Source organism: Mobula hypostoma, chromosome 19 (genome assembly GCF_963921235.1).
Source record: "Mobula hypostoma chromosome 19, sMobHyp1.1, whole genome shotgun sequence".
In the NCBI taxonomy this organism is placed as follows: domain Eukaryota; kingdom Metazoa; phylum Chordata; class Chondrichthyes; order Myliobatiformes; family Myliobatidae; genus Mobula; species Mobula hypostoma.
The window spans coordinates 2,586,199-2,610,352 of NC_086115.1; the positions used below are offsets into that span (position 1 = coordinate 2,586,199).

Here is a 24,154-nt window from a genome sequence, read left to right on the forward strand (position 1 = left end):
TTTTTGTACGGTCATGCTCCATGACTCTCAGACTCTATGATGCAGTTTTTGTATGGTTGTGCTCCGTGTCTCTCAGACTCTACGATACAGTTTTTGTATGGTTGTGCTCCGTGTCTCTCAGACTCTACGATGCAGTTTTTGTACTGTCCTGCTCCGTGAATCTCAGACCCCACAATACAGTTTTTGCAGTATCCTACTCCATGACTCTCAGACTCTACGATACAGTTTTTGTACTGTCCTGCTCCGTGACTCTCAGACTCTACGATACAGTTTTTGTACTGTCCTGCTCCATGACTCTCAGACCCTAAGATACAGTTTTTGTACTGTCCTGCTCCGTGACTCTCAGACCCCACGATACAGTTTTTGCAGTATCCTACTCCATGACTCTCAGACTCTATGATACAAGAAAGCCACTTGGCATTTTCTGCAATATCTCCAATGATGACCTGTAACTGTACTATTCAGGTATTGAGTAACCTTCAAATGCAAGAAAGTCTGCAAATGCTGGAAATCCAAAGCAGCATAAACTTCTGGAGTAACTCTGCAGGTCAGGCAGCATCTATGGGAAAGAGTAAACAGTCGGTGTTTTTGGGCCGAGACCCTTCATCAGGACTGAGAGGAAAGGGGAAGATGCCAGAATAAAAATGTGGAGGAGGGGAAGAAGGCTGGTGTGTAGGTGATGGGTGAGGGGGGAATTTACTGGGAGGGAAAATCGATATTCATACCGTCAGGCTACCCAGACAGAATATACGGTGTTGCTCCTCCATCCTGAGGGTGGCCTGAACTTGGCACAACAGGAGGCCACGGACCAACATGTCGGAACAAGAATGGGAATGGGAATTAAGATGTTTGGCCACCGGGAATCTCCGCTTTTGGTGAATGGAGTGCAGTTTCTCAACAAAGTGGTCCCTCAATTTACGACAGGTCTCACCAATGTAGAGAAGGCCACACTGAGAGAACCAGACACAATAGACAACCCCAGCAGATTCGCAGGTGAAGTGATGCCCCACATGGAAGGACAGTTTGGGGCCGTGAAGGAAGGTGAGGGAGGAGGTGAATGGGCAGGCTGTTGACAGGGACACAGATTAAAATCATGGAGGGAGCAATCCCTGTGAAAAGCTGTGGGGGAATGGTGGTAAAGATATTTTTAGTGGTGAAATCCTGTTAGATATGGCGGAAGTTGTGGAGGATGATGTGTTGAGTACAGAGGCTGGGGTGGTAGGTGGGGCAAGAGGAATTCTATCACTGTTGAAGTGGTGGGAAGATAGGGAGAGCACTGATGTTTGGGAACTGGAGGAGATGCAGGTGAGGACAGCATCACTAGTGGAGGGAGGGAAACCCTGTTCTTTGAAGGAGGACATCTCTGATGTTCTGGAAACACTGGCCACATCCTGGGAGCAGATGTGGCAGAGTCGAAGGAACCCAGAAAAGGAAATGGCATTTTTACAGGAGACAGGGTGGGAGGAGGTAGAGATATGATGAGTGTGAGAATCAGAAGATTTATAAAAGATGTCGGTTGACAGTTTGTCTCCAGAGATAGAGATGGAGACAGAGAGATCGAGAAAGTGGAGGGAGACATCAGAAATGGACCAAGTGACTATAAGGTCAGGGTGGAAGTTAGAAGTTAGAGACAGAGTTGATAAAATTGACGAGCACAGCATGGGTGCATGAAGCAACACCAATGTGGTTGTCAATGTAGTGGAGGAAAGCTTGAGGAGTATTACCAGGGAAGGCTTCGAACACGGACTGTTCTATGTAACCGACCAAGAAGCGGGTATAGCTGAGCTCCATATGGGTGCCCATGGCCACTCCGAGTCTGGAGAAAGTGAAAGGAGCTGAAGGAAAAATCTACCAGTTCTGCCAAATATAGGTGGGTGGTGGTGGAGAGGATTGGTTGATTCTTTTTTTAAGAAAGAAGCAGAGAGCTTTGAGGTTTTGTCGATTGGGATAGAAGTGTATAAGGTAAACATCCAAGTAAGCGCCATACTTTACTGAAAGCGTGAAGAATTATTGTCAAAAGAAGCAATTGGATGTCATTTTCAGCAATTGAAAATTTTGGAATTTCCTATTAGGCCAGCCTGGACATTAACTTCACCACTGTAAGCAAGATGTGATGGTCAGGAGATAGCCAGCTCAAAGAACAAGCAAATCACCATGGGAATGATAATCACAGCACATGAAATGGAAGAGCAATGCAGGAAGTAGCATCAACCACTGGATATAGTCCTTCTTAACCACAGAATCAGGTTTAATGTCATCGGTAGATGTCGTGAAATTTGTTTCTTTGCTGCAGCAAGTCATAATAAAGAAAACTATAAATTGCAATAAGAAGGGCTGAGGAGGATGAGCTGTGATTGAATGGCAGACCAGACTCGACGGGCCAAATGGCCTAATTCTGCTCACATGTCTTATGGTCTTATATATCATTAAAAATGTTATTAAATAAGTAGTGCAAAGAGAGAGCAAAAGTATTGAGGTAGAGTACGGGTGTTTATTGTTAATTCAGAAGTCCGATGGAAGAGGGGAAGAAGCTGTTCTGAAAGCATTGAGGGTGTGTCTTCAGGCTCCTGTACCTCCTCCTTGATGGTAGCAATGAGAAGGGGGCATATTCTCACTCCCTCACATAAACTTGGATGCATTGCTTCTGTAAAGCAGCCAACATACCAAAGACCACAGCCACCCACACTGGTCGTTCTCTTCTCCCCCACCTCCCTGTTCCATTGGACAGAAAATACAAAAGCCTGTAACTACGTTCCACCAGACTGAAGGACAGCTTCTATCCTGCCGGGTTAAGACTATAGAATGGCTTCCTAGTATGGTGAGATGGATTCAATCTACCCCGTCGTGTCCTTGCATCTTATTGTCTGCCTGAACTGAATTACTCTTTAAAGATTATTTTTATTTGTCAGATTTACATCAAAATACACAGGGAAATGCATCACTGGCCAACGTGATCTGAGTATGTTCTGGGCCACTAGTGCCAACATAGCATACCCACAACTCACTAACGCTGACCTGCAGGTCTTTGGAATGTGCTGCACCGAGAGGAGAGTGACACGGTCACAGTGAGAACATGTAAACTCCTTACAGTATTCTTTTATTTTGCTCAAAGGGCCGGAATTTCAATAATAAAAGATAAATAAGCTTTTCACTAACATTATCACATGTTAGTGCAGCCAATTCCAATCCCAAAATCATTCCCGATGGACTGTGGAACATCCTTGTTAAATCTGGCTAGCCACAGAAATCACAAACAAGAGAAAATCTGCAGATGCTGGAAATCCGAGCAACACACACAAAATGCTGGAGGAACTCAGCAGGTCAGGCAGCTTCTATGGAAAAGAGTGCAGTCAATGTTTCCGGCCAAAACTCCTCAGCAGGACTGGAGAATAAAAGCTGAGGAGTAGATTAAAAGATGCAGGGGGGAGGGGATTGAGAAACACCAGGTGATAGGTGAAGGAACTCAGCAGGTCGGGCAGCATCAGTGGAAACGATGAGTCGACATTTCGGGCCGGAACCCTTCGTCAGGCCTGAAATGTCAACTCATTATTTCCACTGATGCTGCCCGACCTGCTGAGTTCCTCCAGCGTGCTGCGAGTGTTACTTTGATCCCAGCATCTGCAGATTACTTTGTGTTTAGGTGATAGGTGAAACCTGGAGGGGGAGGGATGAAGTCAAGAGCTGGGAGGTTGATTGGTAAAAGAGATGGAAGGCCATGGAAGTAAGAAAGAGACGAGAGGAGCACCAGGGGGAGGTGATGGGTGGGCAAGGAGATAAGGTGAGCGAGGGAAAAGGAGATGGGAAATGGTGAAGGGGGCGCATTACTGGAAGGTTGAAATCTCAATGTTCATGCCATTACGTTGAAGGCTACCCAAACGGAATGTAAGGTGTTCTTCCTCCAACTGAAATGTGGCCTCATCACGACGGTGGAGGAGGCCATGGATGGACATATCGGAATGGGAATGGGAAGTGGAGTTAAAACGGGTGGCCACTGGGAGATCCTGCTTGTTCTGGCGGACAGAGTGTAGGTGCTCGGCGAAGTGGTCTCCCAATCTACGTCATGTCTCACCAATATACAGGTGGCCACATCAGGAGCACTGAACACAGTATATCACTCCAACAGACTCACAGGTGAAGTGTCACCTCACCTGGAAGGACTGTTTGAGGCTCTGAATGGTAGTGAGAGGAGGGCAGGTGTAGCACTTGTTCAGCCCACAAGGATAAGTGCCAGGAGGGAGATCAGTGGGGAAGGACGAATGGACAAGGGAGTTGCATAGTGGAAAGCAGAAAGTTGGGGGGGGGAGGGAAAGATGCGTTTGGTGGTGGGATCCCGTTGGGGATGACGGAAGTTTCGACATCTCCCTCCCCTTTCTCAATCTCACTATCTCGATCTCCGGAGACAGCTCATCCACCAAAGTCTATTGTAAACCAACAGACTCTCACAGCTACCTGGACTATACTTCGTCGCACGCTGCTACTTGTAAAAACACCATCCCTGCTCTCAATTCCTCCGTCTTCACCACATCGGCTCTCAGGGTGAGACTTTTCATTCCAGAACGAAGGAGATGTCCTCCTTTTTCAAAGAAAGGGGCTTTCCTTCCTCCACCATCAACGCTGCCTTCAACTGCATCTCTTCCATTTCATGCATGTCTTCTCTTACCCTATCCTCCCACCACCCTACAAGGGAAAGGGTTCCTCTTGTCCTCACCTACCACCCCACTAGACTCCACGTCCAGCACATAATTCTCCGAAACTACCGCCATCTCCAACTGTATCCCACCACCAAACACATCTTTTCCACCCTCCACTTTCTGCTTTCTGCAGGGATCGCGCCCTACGCGACACTCTTGTCCATTCGTCCCTCCCCACTGATCTCCCTCCTGGCACTTATCCTTGCGAGCAAAACAAGTGCTACACCTGCCCCTACAACTCCTCCCTTACTGCTATCCAAGGCCAGAAACAGTCCTTCCAAGTGAGGTGACACTTCACCTGTGAGTCTGTTGGGGTCACATACTGTGATTGGTGCTCCCGGTGTGGCCTCCTGTATATCGGTGAGACCCGACATAGATTGTGAGACCATTTTATCAAGCATCTACCCTCCGTCCACTAGAACAAGCAGGATCGTCCAGTGGCCACCCATTTTAATTCCACATCCCTTTCCAATATGTCCATCCATAGTCTCCTCCACTGCCAGGATAAGGCCACACTTAGGTTGGAGGAAAAACACCTTATATTCCGTTTGGGCAGCCTCCAACCTGATGGCATGAACATCGACTTCTCTAACTTCCAGTAATGACCATGACCACTCCTCTCTTTCACCATTTCCCATCCCCTTTTATCTCCTTCACCTTATCTCCTTGCCCACCCATCGCCTCCCTCTGGTGCTCCTCCCACCTTTTCCTTTTTTCCATTGGCCTTCTGTCTCTTTCATCAATCAACTTCCCAGCTCTTTACTTCATCCCTTCCCCTCCAGGTTTCACCTATCACCTTGTGTTTCTGTTTCTCATCCCCCTACCTTTTAAATCTACTCCTCAGATTATTTCCTGCTGAAGGGTCTCAGCCTGAAGTGGCGACTGTATCTTTTTCCGCAGATGCTGCCTGGCCTGCTGAATTCCTTCAGCATTTTGTGTGAGTTAGCCACAGAAATCTGTTGCTTGTCACATGATGGCACGCAGCCCTTCAAGTTCAACTTTATTCGCATGATCGAATGGCATCACAGACTCGATGGGCCGAATGGCCTGAATCTGCTCCAATTTCTTATGGTGTTAGAGGCAAATATACATGAGTATAGATCCCAGGAAAATGCATTACAAACATGACAAACATTAGTTAACAGAAACTTAAATGAACATGACATGTCATCGCTCCTCAATCTCTATTTAAAGTGCTAACGCTTAAGTATTTTAAACATCAAGATGATTGACAGGATTGAGGCATCCCCCTGACGTCACTGACTCGCTCCGGGATGCGGGAGGGTGTTGACGTCATTGAATTGTCGCGGGAGGTTGGAGCCCGAGACTTGGCGAAGCGGCCGCGGCGCGGTGTTGTGGTGAAAGTGAAACCGGGAAGGGGTCGACTCGCCGTGAAGAACAATCGCTCGTCGTTAAGAGTCCGAACTTCGGTCGCCTGGCGTCGGAAATGTGAGTGAAAGTGAGCCGGGGGAGGGAGGGGTGGGCAGGAGGCCGAGCACCCGCCGCCATCCCGGGCTGCCGGTGTGCTTGCGCAACTAGGCCTGTGTTCAGATCCACCTTCCCCGAGTGAGTTAGGCGGAGGAGGGCTGAGGCTGCGTGCACGCAGTGAGAGTGAGGTTAATTACATGGAGCCGGCCGGGCCTGTGTTGAGGCTCCGGAGCCAGTCCGGTTTCCTTCCCGGCCTGTAAGGAGAGAAAACCGTCATCCAATGTCATTAATTGTGTAGTTACCCTAACTTATACTCGGTCTCTTCAGCACTGTTTTTATTTTTTCAAAGAGGATTCAATACTTTTACAAGGATACTCTGCTGTTGCCTGTATTCATTGTGTGAATTATTAATTAATCTCTATAAGCAGAATACTTTTTGTTTGCGGAGTGTAGAGATTTTGAAATAAAAGGGTACAGAAAGAATTAACGATTTCATTGTGTTACTGAAAAGCTTGGAACATAAAATGTATCATGCAGTATATGCAAAAATCCATTTTTCATTTAAGATCTATTGAAATTGAGCGAAAAGGCTGGTGAGTGTGTGGAGCATACTAATGGGACGACGCAGATTGCACTGACGTATTTGGGTATACAAGCACAAGGAGTAAAATGGTCTGCTAAGGTGGGAATCGTTTGTCATTGACCTTAAAGGTCAAATGGTTGCCTTTTGCGCTTTTGAATTTCCCATCAACTGGCGGCACGGTAGCGCAGTGGTTAGTACAACGCTTTACAGTACCAGTTACCGGGGTTCAATTCCCACCACTGTCTATAAGCAGTTTGTACGTCTCGCCTTGACCTCGTGGGTTTTCTCCGACGGTCCAAACACCTAACGTTCCGTAGGATAATAGGTCAGTGATTAGGCTACGGTTAAATTGAGGGATTGCTGGGCGAGTGGCATTAAGGGCCTATTCGCGCTGTGTCTCAATAATAAATAGAGTATTTTCAGTATTTAATATTGAATTGGTTTATCAGGTGAGTTTAAATTTCTGTACCAAGAATTGGTCACTCTTATTTGAGTCTTGGCAGGTTGATATTATTTTCCTAAATAACTAAATTATTTTCCAGATGTCAGATGAGCTGGCAAAGCAGCTGGCCAGTTACAAGGCTCAACTTCAGCAAGTAGAAGCTGCTTTATCTACTGATGCAGAAAATGAAGACCTCCTTAAATTACAAAAGGATCTGCAGGTTAGTGTTCTGCTTTATTTTGATATTCAAAATTTTCTGTGCACATTTCCATTTATGAAATAAACAACATGTTTTATTCATAGGGAAACACTGTAAAGGGATTGTAATAAAATTGTTAAAGTTCATCCATCAATCACAATTAATGAAAGCAAATTGGTGTAGCATATCTATTGGACTGGGTTGCTTTTGTGGGGTCAGTAACAAATTGTTTCCAGTTTATCACTGAGCAACTCTTGAGCAAGTGGATAAAAAATAAATCAAATTACTTAACATAAGGAGAATGCTGACATTGCCAGTGTGTTTCTTCCATTGTTGGAGATAATAGGCAGAGTATGTAGCAGTTGCTAACATTGGTTTCAGTCATTGTTCTGTTTTGATTAAAGTAACCACTTGAAATTAGCAGTTCAGTAGCTGAGTCGAAACAAAGTAAAACTCTTAAGATCACTTCAATAAAACCACTTACATTTAATTTTTCAACAAAAAATAGGTTAAATCAAAGAAGAATCCTAAATCACCAAATATCTGACAATGTGATAGCTGTTTGGATGGGTTAAAAGCAATAGGCTCAAATATTTGCAGTTCATAGATACAGTTCTTGGTTTGAAAAATGTTAGTTAAAAATTAATGTATAAAAGTAAATAGGCTTGCGTAATTTGTGTGTTTCACTGCAAGTACTGCAAATACATTGCAAAAAAGCTTGTAAAATATTTCTAGGAAATACCGGAGTTAAATTGATTGTTGAATTGATAAACTGATTGACTTTGCGAGTCTTATTGGTCTGCTTTAGTGTAAGGGGAATGGCTTTTTGTTGTAAGTGCCAAGACCTGAGAATTTGAGCAGATTTTTCAGTTTCAATTCCAGATTAGTTCTTCATTTATGAAGTACAACCATTAGTGCATATTGTTGTGCAGATGCATGGTGACAATTTGGCTGAAATGAAATGTTTGAAACCTGAGGGACCATAAATATAGAAACATAGAAACATAGAAAATAGGTGCAGGAGTAGGCCATTCGGCCCTTCGAGCCTGCACCGCCATTTATTATGATCATGGCTGATCATCCAACTCAGAACCCAGCCTTCCCTGTTTAATCTTTGTGCTTTGATGCTGTCACCTAATGCCCTTTTTGCATGACATCTGCTCAGGTTTTTAAGGACCATTATCATCATCAAGTTTAATTGTGGGTCTGAGACTTGTGCCTTTCTGCAGTGTTTACTATTTGACAGATGTTGGTACAGGTTGGGTACCCCTTATCCAAAATCCAGAATTTTTTTGAGCACTGTCGTAATGTCACAAATGGAAAATTCCACAAGGTGCTGGAAAGGTTCCTAGGTGTTGCGCAGGTTTCTGTGCACCAGGCAGCTGTGAGAAGAGACCTCACATGTAATGAACAGAAGATAATGGAAGATCTCGATAGTGTATTGAGAGTGGATTTGTCAGTCGGAGTGAACATATGCCGCTTAGTGGCATGCTGATCATAACAAACAAAGGTCTATCTATAACATGGCAAACTGAAAATTGATGATAATTGTGAATGTTCAGCGGGCTGATTGAAAGTGCTGATCATGATGCAGAGAAATTCATTGATGAGTTTCTGAGGAATAATGATCGTCACCCTTAATGCAAGTCTGCAATGCTGATTGTTTTTATCCCTTACATAAAACCTAAAAAGTGAAATGCAAAGACAGTGTACTGTAACCGTTTAATGAAAACACGGCATTGTAGGGGAGACTGAAAGGCTCCATTGTTTGCTGTTCAGCAACTGATTCAGGTACTTGCCATGCTGCTTTTGTTACCCTGCACACATTAGATTTTCAATATATTAATGGTGTGTGATGGACTTTACTGTCAAGTACATACGTGTGATGCACAAGTGTAAGACAAAGGCTGCTTACCTCAAATACAGAGTTGGAGATGGTGGAGATGCCAATGTATATCATTACATCTTCCAAAATCCTAAACACTTCCATCTCTAAGCATTTTGGATAAGGGGTACTCAACCTGTATTATTAGAGAAAAGTTCTATCTTGTTCATTAGTAAGAAGTGGAGCTCAGGACTTAATAAAATTGAACAGTTTTAAATTCCTTTTATATTGCAATATGTGAAGACAGAATACCATTCAGAGTCAGAGCATGGAAAATGAACCCTTCGACTCAACTGGTCTCTGCCCATCTCTCCTTTCCAGGAACCTGTCTCAACCACTTCCTCTGGCTGTTCATCCTGTATGTTGACCACCCTCTGGATGAAAAAAGTTGTCTCAAATTCCTACTAATTCTTAGCTTAAACCTATGTCCTCTAATTCTTGATTACCAACCCTGGCAAATAGACTGTTGAGCACATTCACCCTATTTATGCCTTACGGGATTTTATATACCTCTAAGATCATCTCTCGTTCTATACGCCATTGAAAAAAGGTGCCAAACTACTAAACCCTTCTCTCTCCTAAACTTTGATTCCTTCATGTTTTAAAAAGAATTTTAAAGCACCTGTACAGATTTCTTCCATTTTTCACATATGGTTTGAACTTTGATAACATTGCCTTATGGTTTGAGAGAATGGTAAACTGCCTTTTTAAACTAACTGAAGTCATTCATTTCAGATTACTGGTAAGATAATAGTGTTGCTGTAGGATTGGACTTGTAGATAGGCAGTACAGTACATTACCATAAAAGCATGTTCAAAGTAAATTTATTATTCACAAACTACCCTGAGATTTCTTGTTTTTTTTGTGGGTATTCACAGTAAATACAGAGAAACTCAACAGAATTGATGAAAAGCTGCAGAAAACAAACAAGCAGTATGCAGTTGACAAGTGGTGCAAATACAAAAAAAAGGGAAAGAGCTATAAATATCGGGAGACAAATGAGAAAATCTGCAGATGCTGGAAATCTGAGCAACACACAAAATGCTGGAGGAACTCAGCAGGCCCGGCACCATCTATGGGGAAAAAAGTACAGTTGACGTTTTGAGCTAAAATCCTTTGATAGGATTGGAGGGAAAAAAAGCTGAGAAGTATATTTAAAAGGTGGGGGGAGGGGAGGGAGAAACACAAGGCAATAGGTGAAACCAGGAGGGTGGGGCGGGTTATGAAACAGAGCTGGGAAGTTGATTGGTGTAGAAGATAGGAGGCCGTAGAAGAAAGAAAAAGGAGAGGGGGAGGAGCACCAAAGAGAGGCAATGGGTAGGCAGGGAGATAACAGAGGGAAATGGTGAAGGGCATTACTGGAAGTTTGAGAAATCGACGTTCGTACCATCAGGTTGGAGGCTACCCAAACGGAATATAAGGTGTTGTGGCCTCATCATAATAGTGGAGGAGGCCATGAATGGACATATCGGAATGGGAAGCGGAATTAAAATGGGTGGCCACTGGGAGATCCCATTTTTTATGGCAGTGCTTGGCGAAGCGGTCTCCCAGTCTATGTCAAGTCTCGCCGATATACAGGAGACCACACTGGGAGCACCAGACACAGTTTATGACCCCAACAGACTCACGGGTGAAGTGTTGCCTCACTTGGAAAAACTGTTTGAGGCACTAAGTGATGGTGAGGGTGGAAGTATTGGGGCAGATGTAACACTTGTTCCATTTGCAAGGCTAAGTACCAAGAGGGAGTTCACTGGAGGGGAACAAATGGACAAGGGAGTCACGTAGGGAGCGATCCCTGCTGAAAGCAGAAAGTGGGAGGAGGGAGAGAAGATGTGCTTGGTGGGATCCCATTGGAGTTGGCAGAAGTTTCGGAGAATTATGTGCTGGATGCGGAGGCTGGGGGGTGGTTGGTGAGGACAAGGAACCCTATCCCTGGTAGGGTGACAGGAGGATGGGGTAAGAGCAGACGTGTGAAATGGAAGAGATGTGGTTGAGAGCAATGTTGATGGTGGAGGAAGGGAAGCCCTTTCTTTGAAAAAGGAGGACATCTCCTTTGTTCTGGAATGAAAAACCTCATCCTGAGAGCAGATGTATGGAGATGGAGGAATTGAGAGAAGGGAAGGGGATGGGATGAGGTACGGTGAGTGTTTGTTGGTTTGTAATAGACATCGGTGGATAAGCTGTATCCGGAGATAGAGACAGTAAGGTAGAGAAAAGGAAAGGAGGTGTCAGAAATGGAGTAGGTGAATTTGAGGGCAGGTTGGAAGTTGGAGGCAAAGAGGGTGAAGTTGATGAGTTCAGCACGGGTGCAGGAAGCAGAACTAATTCAGTTGTGGATGTAGTGTAGGGAAAGTGAGGGGCGATCACCAGTGTGGGCTTGGAACATAGACTGTTCCATGTAGCTGACAAGCAAGCACAGCTGGGACCCATCCAAGTGTCCGTGGCTACACCTTTTGTTTGAAGGAAGTGGGAGTAGCCAAAGGAGAAATTATTTAGAGTGAGGATATTCCACTAGGTGGAGGAGAGTGGTGGTGGAGGGGAACTGGTTGGGTCTGGTGTCCAGAAAAAATCACGGAGAACTTTGAGGCATTCCTGGTGGAATATGGAGGTGTACAGGGACTGGACATCCATAGTAAAAATAAGATATGGGGGCCAAGGAACCTGAAATCCTTGAAAAGATCAAGAGCGTGTGAGGTGTCATGGATGTGGATAGGAAGGGACTGAACTATGGGGGAATAAGACAACCAAGGTATGCAGATACGAGTTCAGTGGGGCAGGAACAATCTGAAACAATGAGTCCACCTGGACAATTGGGTTTGTGTATCTTGAGTAGGAGGTGGAAATGGGGGTGCAGGGTGTGGGAGCTATGAGGTTGGTGGCAGTGGATGGGAGATCCCCAGAGTCAGTATGTCAACAGCATGAGCTGTAGAGTCTTTAAAGGTGGATTGTGGAATTAGTTCAGTGTTGGGGTGAATGGAGTTATCCCCTCTTTTTCAAGAGGTGGATGGTTGAATGGTAATAACTTTTTTTGAACCTGATGGTTTGGGACCTGAGACTCTTAACTCGTTTATAGCAGCAGTGAGAAGGGAACATGGCCTAGATACTCGATGAATGCTGCTTTCCTGCAACAGCTCCTTGCAATTGTGCTGTACTAGACTAGGCTGTATCCACTACTTTCATGAAAAGGAAAGATGTTTTAACAACAATCCACCAGCTTTTTTATTTAATAATTTTTAAAAATAGCCAATAATTCTCAAACACTTTGTGAATTTGGAACTTGTATTTTTGGGATCTAGTCCATGCCTAAGGATTGCTGAACTAATAATGTAACTACTGCTCAGGAATACTCTGTAGGAAGTAGATGACACTTATAAGTTTACGGCGAGGATTGAATGATGAGAGGAAAACAGGTAGCACATAAGTTGTAAGACACTAATTTATAGAGTTGGTTCAAGAAGTTAATTAATTTGCATGGAGCCACTCCATTTTTTGACTATCAGGTGTGTGGAATCAGAATTCCACAAAGTAACTATCAGCATGTTAAAAAGAGGCTCTCTCTTGTTAACTAGCTTGAATTACTCCTTTTCTATGTATCTTGCACAGAATGTCTACAGACGCAGTCTAGAGGTTTATGTAACAGTTGCCCTGTGCCATAGGTCAGAATTTTTCATGCTGTGCACCAATAAAAAGTGACTTCTCAGAATATCTTGACTGCAGATGTACATAGAATTGAGAATTCTATTCTCTGAGAATTGTTAAATTAGATCATGGATATGCCACACCCATTAATTGGATAACAATTGACGTTTTTAAGACTATTATTGGGCTCAGTTTCTAATATTGCTATAAGGATTTATCAGTTTCTTTCCCTTTTATCATGCACACCTCTTCCCCACTCCTTCCTCCACATGCTTAAAGTATTATTCATGAGGTATTAATCTATAAGCAAAATATCAGTTCTATTGCACTCTTGTCAAACCAAGCTACCATAATGACACTTCTAGGGGAAATCAGACTGTAGTACTTCTATATTTTACATCTTTTTTTCACAGTTGGTACACGCCATGTTTGATTTCAGGTGGAAATGGACTCTTCATCTTGTTCTGAGTAAGTATTAATCCTTGTCAACAGTTGCACATGGATTTACATAGTCTTGATTGCTTAAAATAGTTGAGATTTTATTTCCCACTAAAATAAATTGGTGCACATTTTTTCTAGTCTGCTCTCAAACTCTAAATGAATTATTCATTCTTGGGCATACCACAATGTACTTGAAACTGCATGCAATTGGATATATCTCAATTAACTCGCATACTTGTACTTTAAGCATCAATTAGCTATTTTGTTTCTGAGGTATGTGAGCAGGTAGCAGGAACGTTCAAAGTCCACGTGACAGTGTTTTGAAAATAAAGATGTATCTCAGCTATACCTCTTCCCACCCTATCCTGGTAAAATGCTTTTTCCTTTTCTCAGTCTCTGCCTCCTCCACATCTGTTCCCACAATATGGCTTTCTATTCCAGGACATCTGAAATGTGCTCCTCCTTCAAAGGACGGGGTTTCCTTCCCTCTGCTGTTGATGCTGCCCTCACCCTCATCTCTTCCATTTCCTGTACATCCGTGCTGATCCCATCAGCCTTCACCTCTGACACTCTCCTTAACTTCTGCCATCTCCAAAGAGATCCTACCACTAAACATATCTTTACCAGTCGCCTCTTCCAACCCCCTCCAGCTTTCTGCAGGATTGGGGATTGCTTCCTCAGCGATTCCGTTGTCCATTCGTCACTCCCCAATAGTTTCCCTGCTACGCCTGCCCATACACCACTTCCTTCACCTTCGGTCAGGGCCCCGAACAGTCCTTCCAGAATAGGCAACACTTCACTTGCGAATCTGCTGTGATTGTCTATTGTGTCCAGTGTGGCTTCCTACTGTGATCTGTTGTAAAATTCCGATTCCCGTTCAGACATGTTGATCCACGGCCACCTCTTGTGCCAAGATGAGGCAACCTTCAGGGTGGAGGAGTAACACCTTGTATTCCATCTGGGTGACCTCCATCCCATGAATATCGATTTGTCCTTCTGGTGAACAAACTTACCCATTCCCCACTTTGACCTTTCATTTCTCACCTGCATTACTTCCCTCTGGGTCCCCCCCACCCCCCCTTCCTTTCTTCTGTTGTCCACTCTCCTCCAATCATATTCTTATTTACAAGCCTTTCCCACCGCCTGGCTTCACCTATTACCTCCCACCTAGTCTCCTTCCCCTCCCCCACCTTGTTATTCTGGCTTCTTGCCCCTTCCTTTCCAGTCCTGTGGTCTTGGCCCAAAACATCAACTATTTACTCTTTTCCATAAATGCTGCCCTGCTGAGTTCCTCCAGCATTTTTTGTGTTGATTTACACGATTCTTCGGGTGAGAGCAAAGAGAAGTTGAGTAAAGAATATTTGGTACTTTACTAGTGAATAGACTTTGGATGCTACATGTTATGGGAATCGGGGATAATCCTGGAAACTAGACTGGTGAGTCTCATTTCTGTGGTGGAGAAGTTACTGGAAACAATTCTTAGGGATAGAATTTATGAGCATCTGGAAAGCCATGGCCTAATTAGGGACAGCCAGCGTGGCTTTGTGCAGGGCAAGTTGTGTCTGTTTGAGTTTTTTTGGGGGGATGACATGGGTGAGCTGTGTTTGCTGGCAACTTGAATTTTAGTAAGGCATTTGACGAGGTCCGTCATGGAATGCTCATGCAGAAGGTTTCTATGCGTGGGATCCATAGTGAATTGGCCATTTGGATTCAGAACTGGCTTGCTCATAGAAGTCAGAAGGTAGTTCTCAAAGGACTTGTTCTAGCTGGAGTCTGATTAGTGGTGGGACTTCTGTTTGTGATGTATATAAATGACCTGGATAAAAAAGTAGATGGGTGATTTAGTAAGTTTGCGGATGATATGATTGGTGGCATTGCAGACAGTGTAGAAGACTGGCAAAGAATCCAGTGGGATATAGACCAGTTGTAGATAAGTATGGAGAAATGGCAGATGACATTTAACCCAGTCGAAAGGGAAATGTTCAACATTGGTAGGTTAAATGGAAAGACCTTCAACAGTATTGATGAAGATGAGTGGAGGGATCTTGGGGTCCAAGTTCATTGCTCCCTTTTAGTGGCCACACAGGTTGAGCGGCTTATGGCATGTTTCACTTTAGTTGTGGCATTGAATTCAAAAGTCAGGAAGTTATGTTGCAGCAATATAGAAGTCTAGTTCGGCTTATCTGGAGCATTGAATACAGTTCTGGTTGCCTCATTATAAGTAGGATGCCATGGCTTTGGAGGGAATACAGAAGAGGTTTACCAGGATGCTGTCTGGAGTATAGAAGGATGAACTGGGGTTGATTTTTTTGGGAGTAGCGAAAGCTAGGGGTTTATAAGATTGAGAGTCATAAGTAGTAGTCAGACAACACCTTTTCCCAAGGGTTGAGATATCTAATATTACAGGGGATAATTCCAAAGCAGATATGAGAGGTAGGATTTTTAGACAATGATTGGTGATTTAGACAGATATATTAGGGAATTTTAAAGAAATGTTTAGATAGGCACATGAATATGAGGAAAATGGAAAGATTTGGTCGTTGTGTAGGCAGAAGAGATTAGTTGGCCATTTGATCACTAATTTAATTGGTCCAGCACAACATTGTGAACCAGAGGGCCTGTTCCTGTGCTGTATCAGCCATGAGAATACGCATCAAGTGGCTCCAGCAGTGCTTAGAATACAGGACTGAAAAGATTGGCGATTGGATATCAGCAATATTCATTTCAGTAGCACCTGGTCCCATGGAAAAACGCGAACCCGGAAATGGCTGGCTGCTAGGAGCTTGTGGAAGAGGAGCAAGATTTTATTTTTGACTCTATCTTTCTCTATGTTCTAAATTTGTAGATTTAAGCTTCATTAGACTTGATGCCATGAACAAAGGCATTGTTCTCATTTTTATGCATAGTGAGTGATGTGGGGAGTGTGGTTATGTTAAGGTGACAAACAAGATGGTATCTAAACCAAGGTCCAGCATTAGAAAGATCTATGGAGAAAACAAATGTATTTATTGTAAAGATACCATTTTGGTTTATTCTCCACACAGATGGTAACTTGCTGTCTTTAGCTTTTTCTAAATGCTGTATCATAATATAGTCCTTTTTCCTGCCACAAGGAGGTGCTCTGGGGAAAAAGCTGATAAACATGTAGCTTTTTCTCAAGATGGGTTTGGCCCTAGGAAGTCCGGAGTGGAAGTTTGAGATGATAAGAACATTGGGCGGGAATTTGGAGCTGACTAAATAACAATAAAGCAGACTTGAGAGTCTGCTGTTGTGTTTTGTTTAATGGATTTGTTCTATATCATTCTATTGATTAATCTCGGGTGCATGGGTTAGATCTGGCTTCCAGTTTTGCAAAACGTCCAGCACTTTGCCCAAAGCTTCGAAGGGAAGCACATTCCTGCGGACCTTTGTGTTTTGATAGATAAAATACAGCCCATCCATTTCATTGATCCTGGCACTGTTATAAAATATATCACTGATATATACCCATATTTTATCCTTGGTTCTTAACCTTTCTCCATGTCTTCTGCCTTTGGTTATCCCCAACCTCTGGTTTTCCAGAAGAGATGGAAGATTAGAATAGCTGTGTCAGTAATAGAAAACGTACCTTGCCTTTGGTCTGTTTAGTAAATGATAGTGAATCTGATGGGGAAATATTTCTGTCATTAGGGAAGGGGGTGCGATGAGTTAACTATCATAGCACTCCCTTTGCAAATTTATTCATGCCTGGACCCTGTAAAGCTTTGCATCATGCCCTGTTAGTGCCCTGGTCTTAGGTGGTTTTATGACAAACTTTACTGCACTTTCCCACCTTAAAGAGACTGTCTTTAAGAGTCCTGTGTCCTCCACAACTCCACCTCCATTTCGCTTTGGAAACTTGCTATTCCAGGTCTCCAACTCACCGGGGAGCTAATACCAGCATGAGAATAGCCATCAAGTGGCTCCAGCAGTGCTTGGAATACAGGACTGAAGAGATTGGCAATTGGATATCAGCAGTATTCATGTTCAGTACCACCTGGTTCCCTGGTAAGCTCGAACCCAGAAATGGCTGGCTGCTAGGAGCTTGTGGAAGAAGAGCAAGATTTTATTTTTGTTTCTTTTATCTTTTTGTTTTAAGTGTGTTTCAAATGTGAATTCATCTTGTTTTCTTTAAGGTTACACTTTAAATTGTTTTCTTCCTTTAACTTGGGACACATGCAGCCTTTAATGGTATTTTGTAAGTTGCCGTAAGTCAGGGGAATCATAATGCAGCAAACTACTTTCCTTTAAAGTTCAATTCAACAGATAAAGTAGGACGAGGAGCTACTGTCCTACTGTCATAACAAATATAAGCAATCTTCAGTTTCCAAAGTTGCCATAGTTGTTTCTTGAAACTGGAATATAGAATTTTATGCATCTCAAAAGGAGACTTTCTGCCCCATAAAATCCACACTGGCCACAAAAGAAACATACAGTAGGCTTAGCTTTATGGCTGTTGGTATCCTTGGAGGTTGTAGCATATAACTTATTGGCACATTTTAAATGTGAGTGTTTTGTGCAGCTTGCCTTAAATCACTGCTGTTCACAGCCAAAAGAAAGGGAGTGTTCCATCTTGTAGCCCCCTCATTCTTTGATATATCTGAATTAAATTTTCCCTGACCTCCTGTATTTGAACAAAGTTACTCTAACCTAACAAATCCTTCTCATTCCCATGTAAACTCTTTGTAAATCATTGAACCCTCATGAATGCTGTCAGTTCCTAGAATTACAATTTTGAAGCTGTTAACATTTGCAAAATGAAAAAAGCCAAAGTACAACTGGTAGCGTTGAGTTTAGAGTAAGTGGGTAAACAAGGCAAATACGGATGATGGGGGGGGGGGGGAGTTCATGATATACCAAGGCTACTTTGTGAAGAGAATTTCAGAAAAAATATTAACCGACTTAGAGAGTTAAGGTGTGCTTGCCACTATGGCATTTGGCTTCAAGCTGTTTACTAATTTACAGAATGTATATACAGGCAGTGAAGGGAGCAACATTTTTGATAGCAACACAAAAGTATGGGATTGAACAGTCAGTATATGTGGTTTGAGGGTGTGCTAGCTCTGCTAGCATCAGCTATTAGATGGGGTTCTAACTTGGGACTTGTTTCTCTTTAATTTTCATGTGAACTTCATAATGCTGCTTCCCATGTGACACCCATTGTGCATTATTAACCATCAATCTCAAAGATCCCTCTTTTGCTTTGTTTTTTTTTAATGCTCTGTTGCTGACTAATGTAGGAATCCAGTTATTTTCTCCTGGTCTTCCATGTATTTGCCATTCTGCTTCTACATTTGATTGCTGTCCCAAAACTTTGTTTGTCTCTTGGCTTGTTCAAAGTCTTATAAGCATGCCTTTCGATCTAGTTCAGCAATTATCAACCATAACTCATCACTCATCTGGTATCTGACACTTAAAGATCTGTATGATTTGTGAGGGATTATTTCATGGATGCAAGTTACTGGTTGTGAAGATTATCACCCAGATCTGTGACAGCTCATGTGTGCTGTTAATGTGACTAAACATTGTAATCTTAATGGCATGCTCATTATTTAGATTGTTTTCATATTTTTCATTTTTCAGTTGGCACTTCTTATGGAAGTGTAGCTGTACGTGGCAGTCTTCCTGCAAAGGGCTTTGAAATTAAAATGAATTGAGATATTTGTATTGAAAAACAAACAAGCCAGATATTGCTGCCATCTTTGATCTAAATCTTATTAATACTCAATTTTTTAAATAGTTGGTGCTCTGTGTAAAGAAATATCATCTGGTGTGGCATTACGAGGGAAGGTGATTATGTTGCAAATCTAGATGCTTTGCTTTCATTCAACGGTAGATGATCTGACTTTGGGGTCTTGCTACAGCTTTAGTGCCTATGCAAATCACATCAGAACTGCTTGGGGGGTGGGGGGGAGTAGGGGTAGAAGTATGGAGGAGGTCAGTGCTGAAAGTTGCAATGACTGAGCCTGTAGATGAGTATATTGGAAACATTTTGGCAAAAGCTCATTGGTAGATATTTTGATGTATGCCTAGAAAGGATTCTAATAGTTGAGTTTGGTATGGGAGAGGACTTGATAAAATCAAAAGCTGGCAATAATTGCTTAATAGTGAGAAATGTACAATTTTGTTATCACTTCGTGTGGCCATTGCTTTTAAGAGTTTGCTGACTTCCAACTGCGATAGCTTTCCATCTGGTGTTTCATCAATTAGGGGGTTGAAAGGAATTTAAGATTGAATTGGGACTGCCCAGTTTAGATGTGACTGAAAATCAAAAGTAAAAACAGCAGATGCTGATTTAAAAACATCAGTCATTAATGTTTCAGGTCTGAGACTCTACATTAGAACTGGAAAAAGGGTAAATAGTTTTCATTAAAATTGGGTTGAAATGCAATCAAAGCAGTCTGATGCTGAATAAAGAAATAACCAAAAAAAAATGCTAACATACAATGTATTCATTTAGAAACTTTTACCTTTAACCTTTGAATTTCAGTGAGTGGTCATATGAAAACATAGGTTAACAATTACTGGTATACAAATGAAGATAACTTTAATCTTTGTTTCGTGAACAAGGCATAGCAAATGTAGCATAAAGAGCTTCAGTTATTTGGAAGCGATAAAATTGGTTTGTAACTTAACCGTTTCTTTATGTTTCCTAATTTAACAAAGCATTGGCTAAACTAGCTTGGTGTTGACATTGTATCAAGCACTTGTGATGGCTTCCTAGTTTGCCAAAGGGAAGCACTAATTCCTATATTGGCTTAAATGTCTTACAGGAAGTCATAGAACTTACCAAGGACTTGCTATCAAATCAGCCTTCTGTTGCCACAGCCAATGCAGATAGCTCAGCAAACTCTGTGTCCAGCCATAAATGGAAGACTGGTGACAAGTGTATGGCCATTTGGAATGAAGATGGACAGTAAGTGTAAAACTCTCTAACAGTACATCAATAGAACAGTAAAAAAAAATGGTAAGAGATTCTTTTAAGATTTATTCTATAGATCGTCACTCAGGTCAATAATTTATCATACTGATAGCATTAAGGTTTTAATTTTGATTGTACCATAAGCTTGCCACAAGTGCTTACAAACATAATTTCTGGCAGCCATGTAAAATTAAAATACACTGTTTTATCCATGGTATCAAATTTAGCACTGAGGTGAGCTTCAGCTATGTATCTGTGTAGTCACTGGGATTGCCTTTTCTATGTGGCATCACATGGTTCTGTAGCTACATCAGCCGAAATCTTGCTGGAGCCACCAACTATCCCTGATCTCTAGACTTCTCTGCCCCTCCTTTAAGGTATTTATGATCATACTTCTGATCAATTTCTGTAGTCTAGTGGCTTCTTTTGTGACTTGGTCTAATTGTGTCATTATTTCTTTAAAGTGCATTAAGCCCATTTGTCTTTAAAGGTGATGTAAAAATTTATTTCCTTGCCATGCCTGATGATTGGATGCCTCCATTACATTAGAGCTGACATTTGTTGATTCTTTCAGATTGCTGTAGATGCAGCTCATTGCAAGATTGGCTGATCCTTTTAGATTTTTACATCAAATGCAGTCACCAATTAGAATGTCAAGTAGTTACTTGCTCCTACATACAATTCTGACAAATTGTTCCCTTTAGAGTTACTGGATGACTTTTAAACCTGAAAAGGAGTTGTTTAGTAGACCTTTCAAATTCCCTCTGGAAACTTAAAACCATTCTGTCCATGTATCTTTATTGTTACATCAGATTGTGACACGCTTTCCATACTCTGTATTCTCATTTAAAAGATGCACAGCAAAGTCACTGCTGATTTTCTCCTCATGATCCCTGAAGCATAATTATATTACTAAAACCACTCTATGTTTAATTATTGACACCATACCTATATTAAATAAATTCACTTTATTGATGGGAATTTGAGAATGTATTGGTCTTGGTCTTTAATAAATTACATTTGACTTGTAAAACATCAGTTAAAGTTGTAGACATTATAGGGTCTGTTTATCAAACCTCTACTCACATGCTTACAGCCCTAACTTCCTTGCAGATTGTATGAGGCGGAAATTGAAGAGATTGACCAGGAGAATGGTACGGCTGCCATCACCTTTACTGGATACGGTAATGCCGATGTGCTTCCTTTGGCCAACTTGAAACCTGTTGAAGAAGGAAATGATAGTGAAGAGCTGGGCGGCGACAAACCCAAATCAAAGTGAGTTCAGGCATTCAGATAAGTGTGTATTATTGTTGAAATTAAAACATACATCTAGTTTTAAATGCATGGGAAATTCAGTACCATGTTAAGATATTTTGCTGTGAATTATTTGCAGGAAAGAAATGGTTGCCCAGCAGAGGGAGTACAAGAAGAAGAAAGCTTTGAAAAAGGCCCAGAGAATGAAGGAGCTTGAACAGGAACGAGAGGAACAAAAAGTAAAATGGCAGCAATTTAATAACAGAGCTTATTCTAAGAACAAAAAGGGACAGGTATGTATAAAGTATGCATACTTCTGAATGTCCTGCCTTTTTGTGCCATATTTTCTTTTCTCTTTGCCCCAGAAAGTTTAAAGGGAGCACAGGAAACAGCCAGTTGACAAACCATTGAGATTTACAAATAGAACAGTGGATTAAAGGATTTTTGTTACATGTTACTGCCAGTTTAGATTTGGTGCGTATTTGTGTGTGGGCAAGGGATAGAGTTTATATTGGATGCGTGGTGATGGATAACATAAACTCGTCAAATTTTATCCATTTATCTATCTTACAAGCCTCTCTGAAACTTAGTACTTTGGGTTGTAGACTACCTAAAGAGTTTGGTTTTTAATATCAAACAGAAAATGCTGGAAACTGGGTGGGTCAGGCAGTAAATTTGGAAATAATTGATATTTCTGTTTTAGCTAAAAAGCAGGTGGTCACAATTCATCTCAACATTCTACACTATCCTTTAGAGTGCTAGATGAAAATTTGCTTCCAAATTCAGTGAATATTGTGATTTTCATAGTAAAGGTGCTGCATAAATGGCAATAGAAAACTGTTTCCCCTCTGTACTGTGAAATACAGGTTATAAAACATGTTTTGATGCTGCCCCACCCAATCATGCTCAATGGCTTTGTGATATTATGGCCTGTTTAGACCTCAAAGATTAATTATTCACTTAATTGGGACATAAAGTTTTAAAAGGTGTGAGGACCTTTGAATATTTTCATAACTCTTTAGGGTAAGTTTATCCTTTGTATGCTACAATCCCTTACTTTCAGCTTTTTTGTAAGTTATATGGGTCTTTGTTCTGAATTACATTATACTTTTGGTAGTCGGCATTATACTTTTTTCCTATATATATTTACAGTTCTCTGGGGTTGAATGCTCTGATTAATTTTTTTTCTTTTATATGCATTAATGGTTGGCCTGGGTTTTTTTTCAGTGGGAGGTTGGGGTGGATACTAATTTTACATAATTCTCCTGGGTGCTTTTTCTTATTGTTATAAATTACATATTGGATTTGTTTCGCACTGTATAAATCTGCATTTTGTTGGTTTTTTCCTGTAGTTACACCTGTAGAAATGCATAAAAATTAATTTAAAAAATGTTTCCTTGTAATACAATTTACCACTAAATGGTAATGCAGTAACTTGCTGCTCAGTTGTGATATAGTACTGTAACAATACTACTTTTTTTTGGTTATTATTTCAGACAATTCTCAACTGTTAAAACTGTTGAAGATTTGCCTTGGGTGCCTACCAGGTGTCCAAGATCAATCTAAATGAAGTGCTAAATGTTTAGTTTTAATTCATGTGTTATAGTGAGGATATGCCTATATTTATATTGCCATTTTACCAGACCAATGTTAAATACAAAATAGAAATGATCAAAATTGAAACTATTGCCACCTAATTGCCAGTAAGTTTTTAAAACTATTTGCAAGCAAATTGTATTAATTCACCCTTTATTGTTATAAAGGTAAAGAAAAGCATTTTTGCTTCACCGGAAAGCGTGACTGGAAAAGTTGGAGTTGGCACATGTGGTATAGCAGACAGACCGATGACTCAGTACCAAGACACATCCAAGTATAATGTGCGGCATCTTATGCCGCAGTAACTAGTATCTGTGTAAAATATTTGCAGAATAATTTTTTTTGTCAATGTTGTAATACATTAGTGCACTTTTAATAGCTTTTTTTGGCAACTTCATTTGGTGTATTGGCACAAAGTTATAGCTGTGTGATATTAGGTCTATATGAGAAAGTTAATGTGTATAGTTACCATCTATTACTGAGGCAGGTGGAGAATTTGATAATTCAATCTTCCTATTTGAGGAAGAATAATTTTTACAATTTTGCTTTTTTTGTAAGTATAATTGGGCAATTTTAACAAATAAAAATAATCTAAAATCTTTCTGGTGTTTTCTAATTTAAGATCTGTTTGAGTGGAACAAATTTTGAGTACCGTCATAATGTCTCCTATGCTGGTTTTTAAGTTTAACAATTGTACAACATCTTCATTAAAGGAACAAATGGAAATTGCATCTTTGTACTCCCAGAACAATACTTACTATCAGAGTAGTGGTTTGTCTGAATGAAATTATTTCCCCATTGGTTTTAGGTGCTATGATAGCAGAGGCTGCCTTTCATTAGAGGAATGATGTTTTATTATTGTAAATTTTGTCATTGAAAAATGGAAGGAATAAGTCTGTAATTCAAAAGTGGTAAGACATAAAGAGGTTTGATTTCAATTTTGGTATTGAGGCTGGGGTAGGCATGATTCTAATTCTAAGTTTATATGGCAACTGAATTTAACCTCATGACTGAGGTTTGAGTTCAGCTGCTGATTTTGTGTGCAGAGAATAATCT

At 41.4% G+C, this 24,154-nt stretch overlaps 1 protein-coding gene across 1 annotated transcript; it reads left to right on the top strand.

The window, feature by feature from the left end:
- Window positions 1-6,005: 6,005 nt before the first annotated feature.
- Window positions 6,006-23,678, top strand: smndc1 (survival motor neuron domain containing 1). Its single transcript, XM_063071237.1, has 6 exons — window positions 6,006-6,140; window positions 7,245-7,364; window positions 20,100-20,242; window positions 21,362-21,523; window positions 21,642-21,795; window positions 23,266-23,678. Exons 2-6 carry the CDS (start codon window positions 7,245-7,247, stop codon window positions 23,401-23,403), a joined length of 717 nt encoding a protein of 238 aa, XP_062927307.1. The 5' UTR covers window positions 6,006-6,140; the 3' UTR covers window positions 23,404-23,678.
- Window positions 23,679-24,154: the final 476 nt, after the last annotated feature.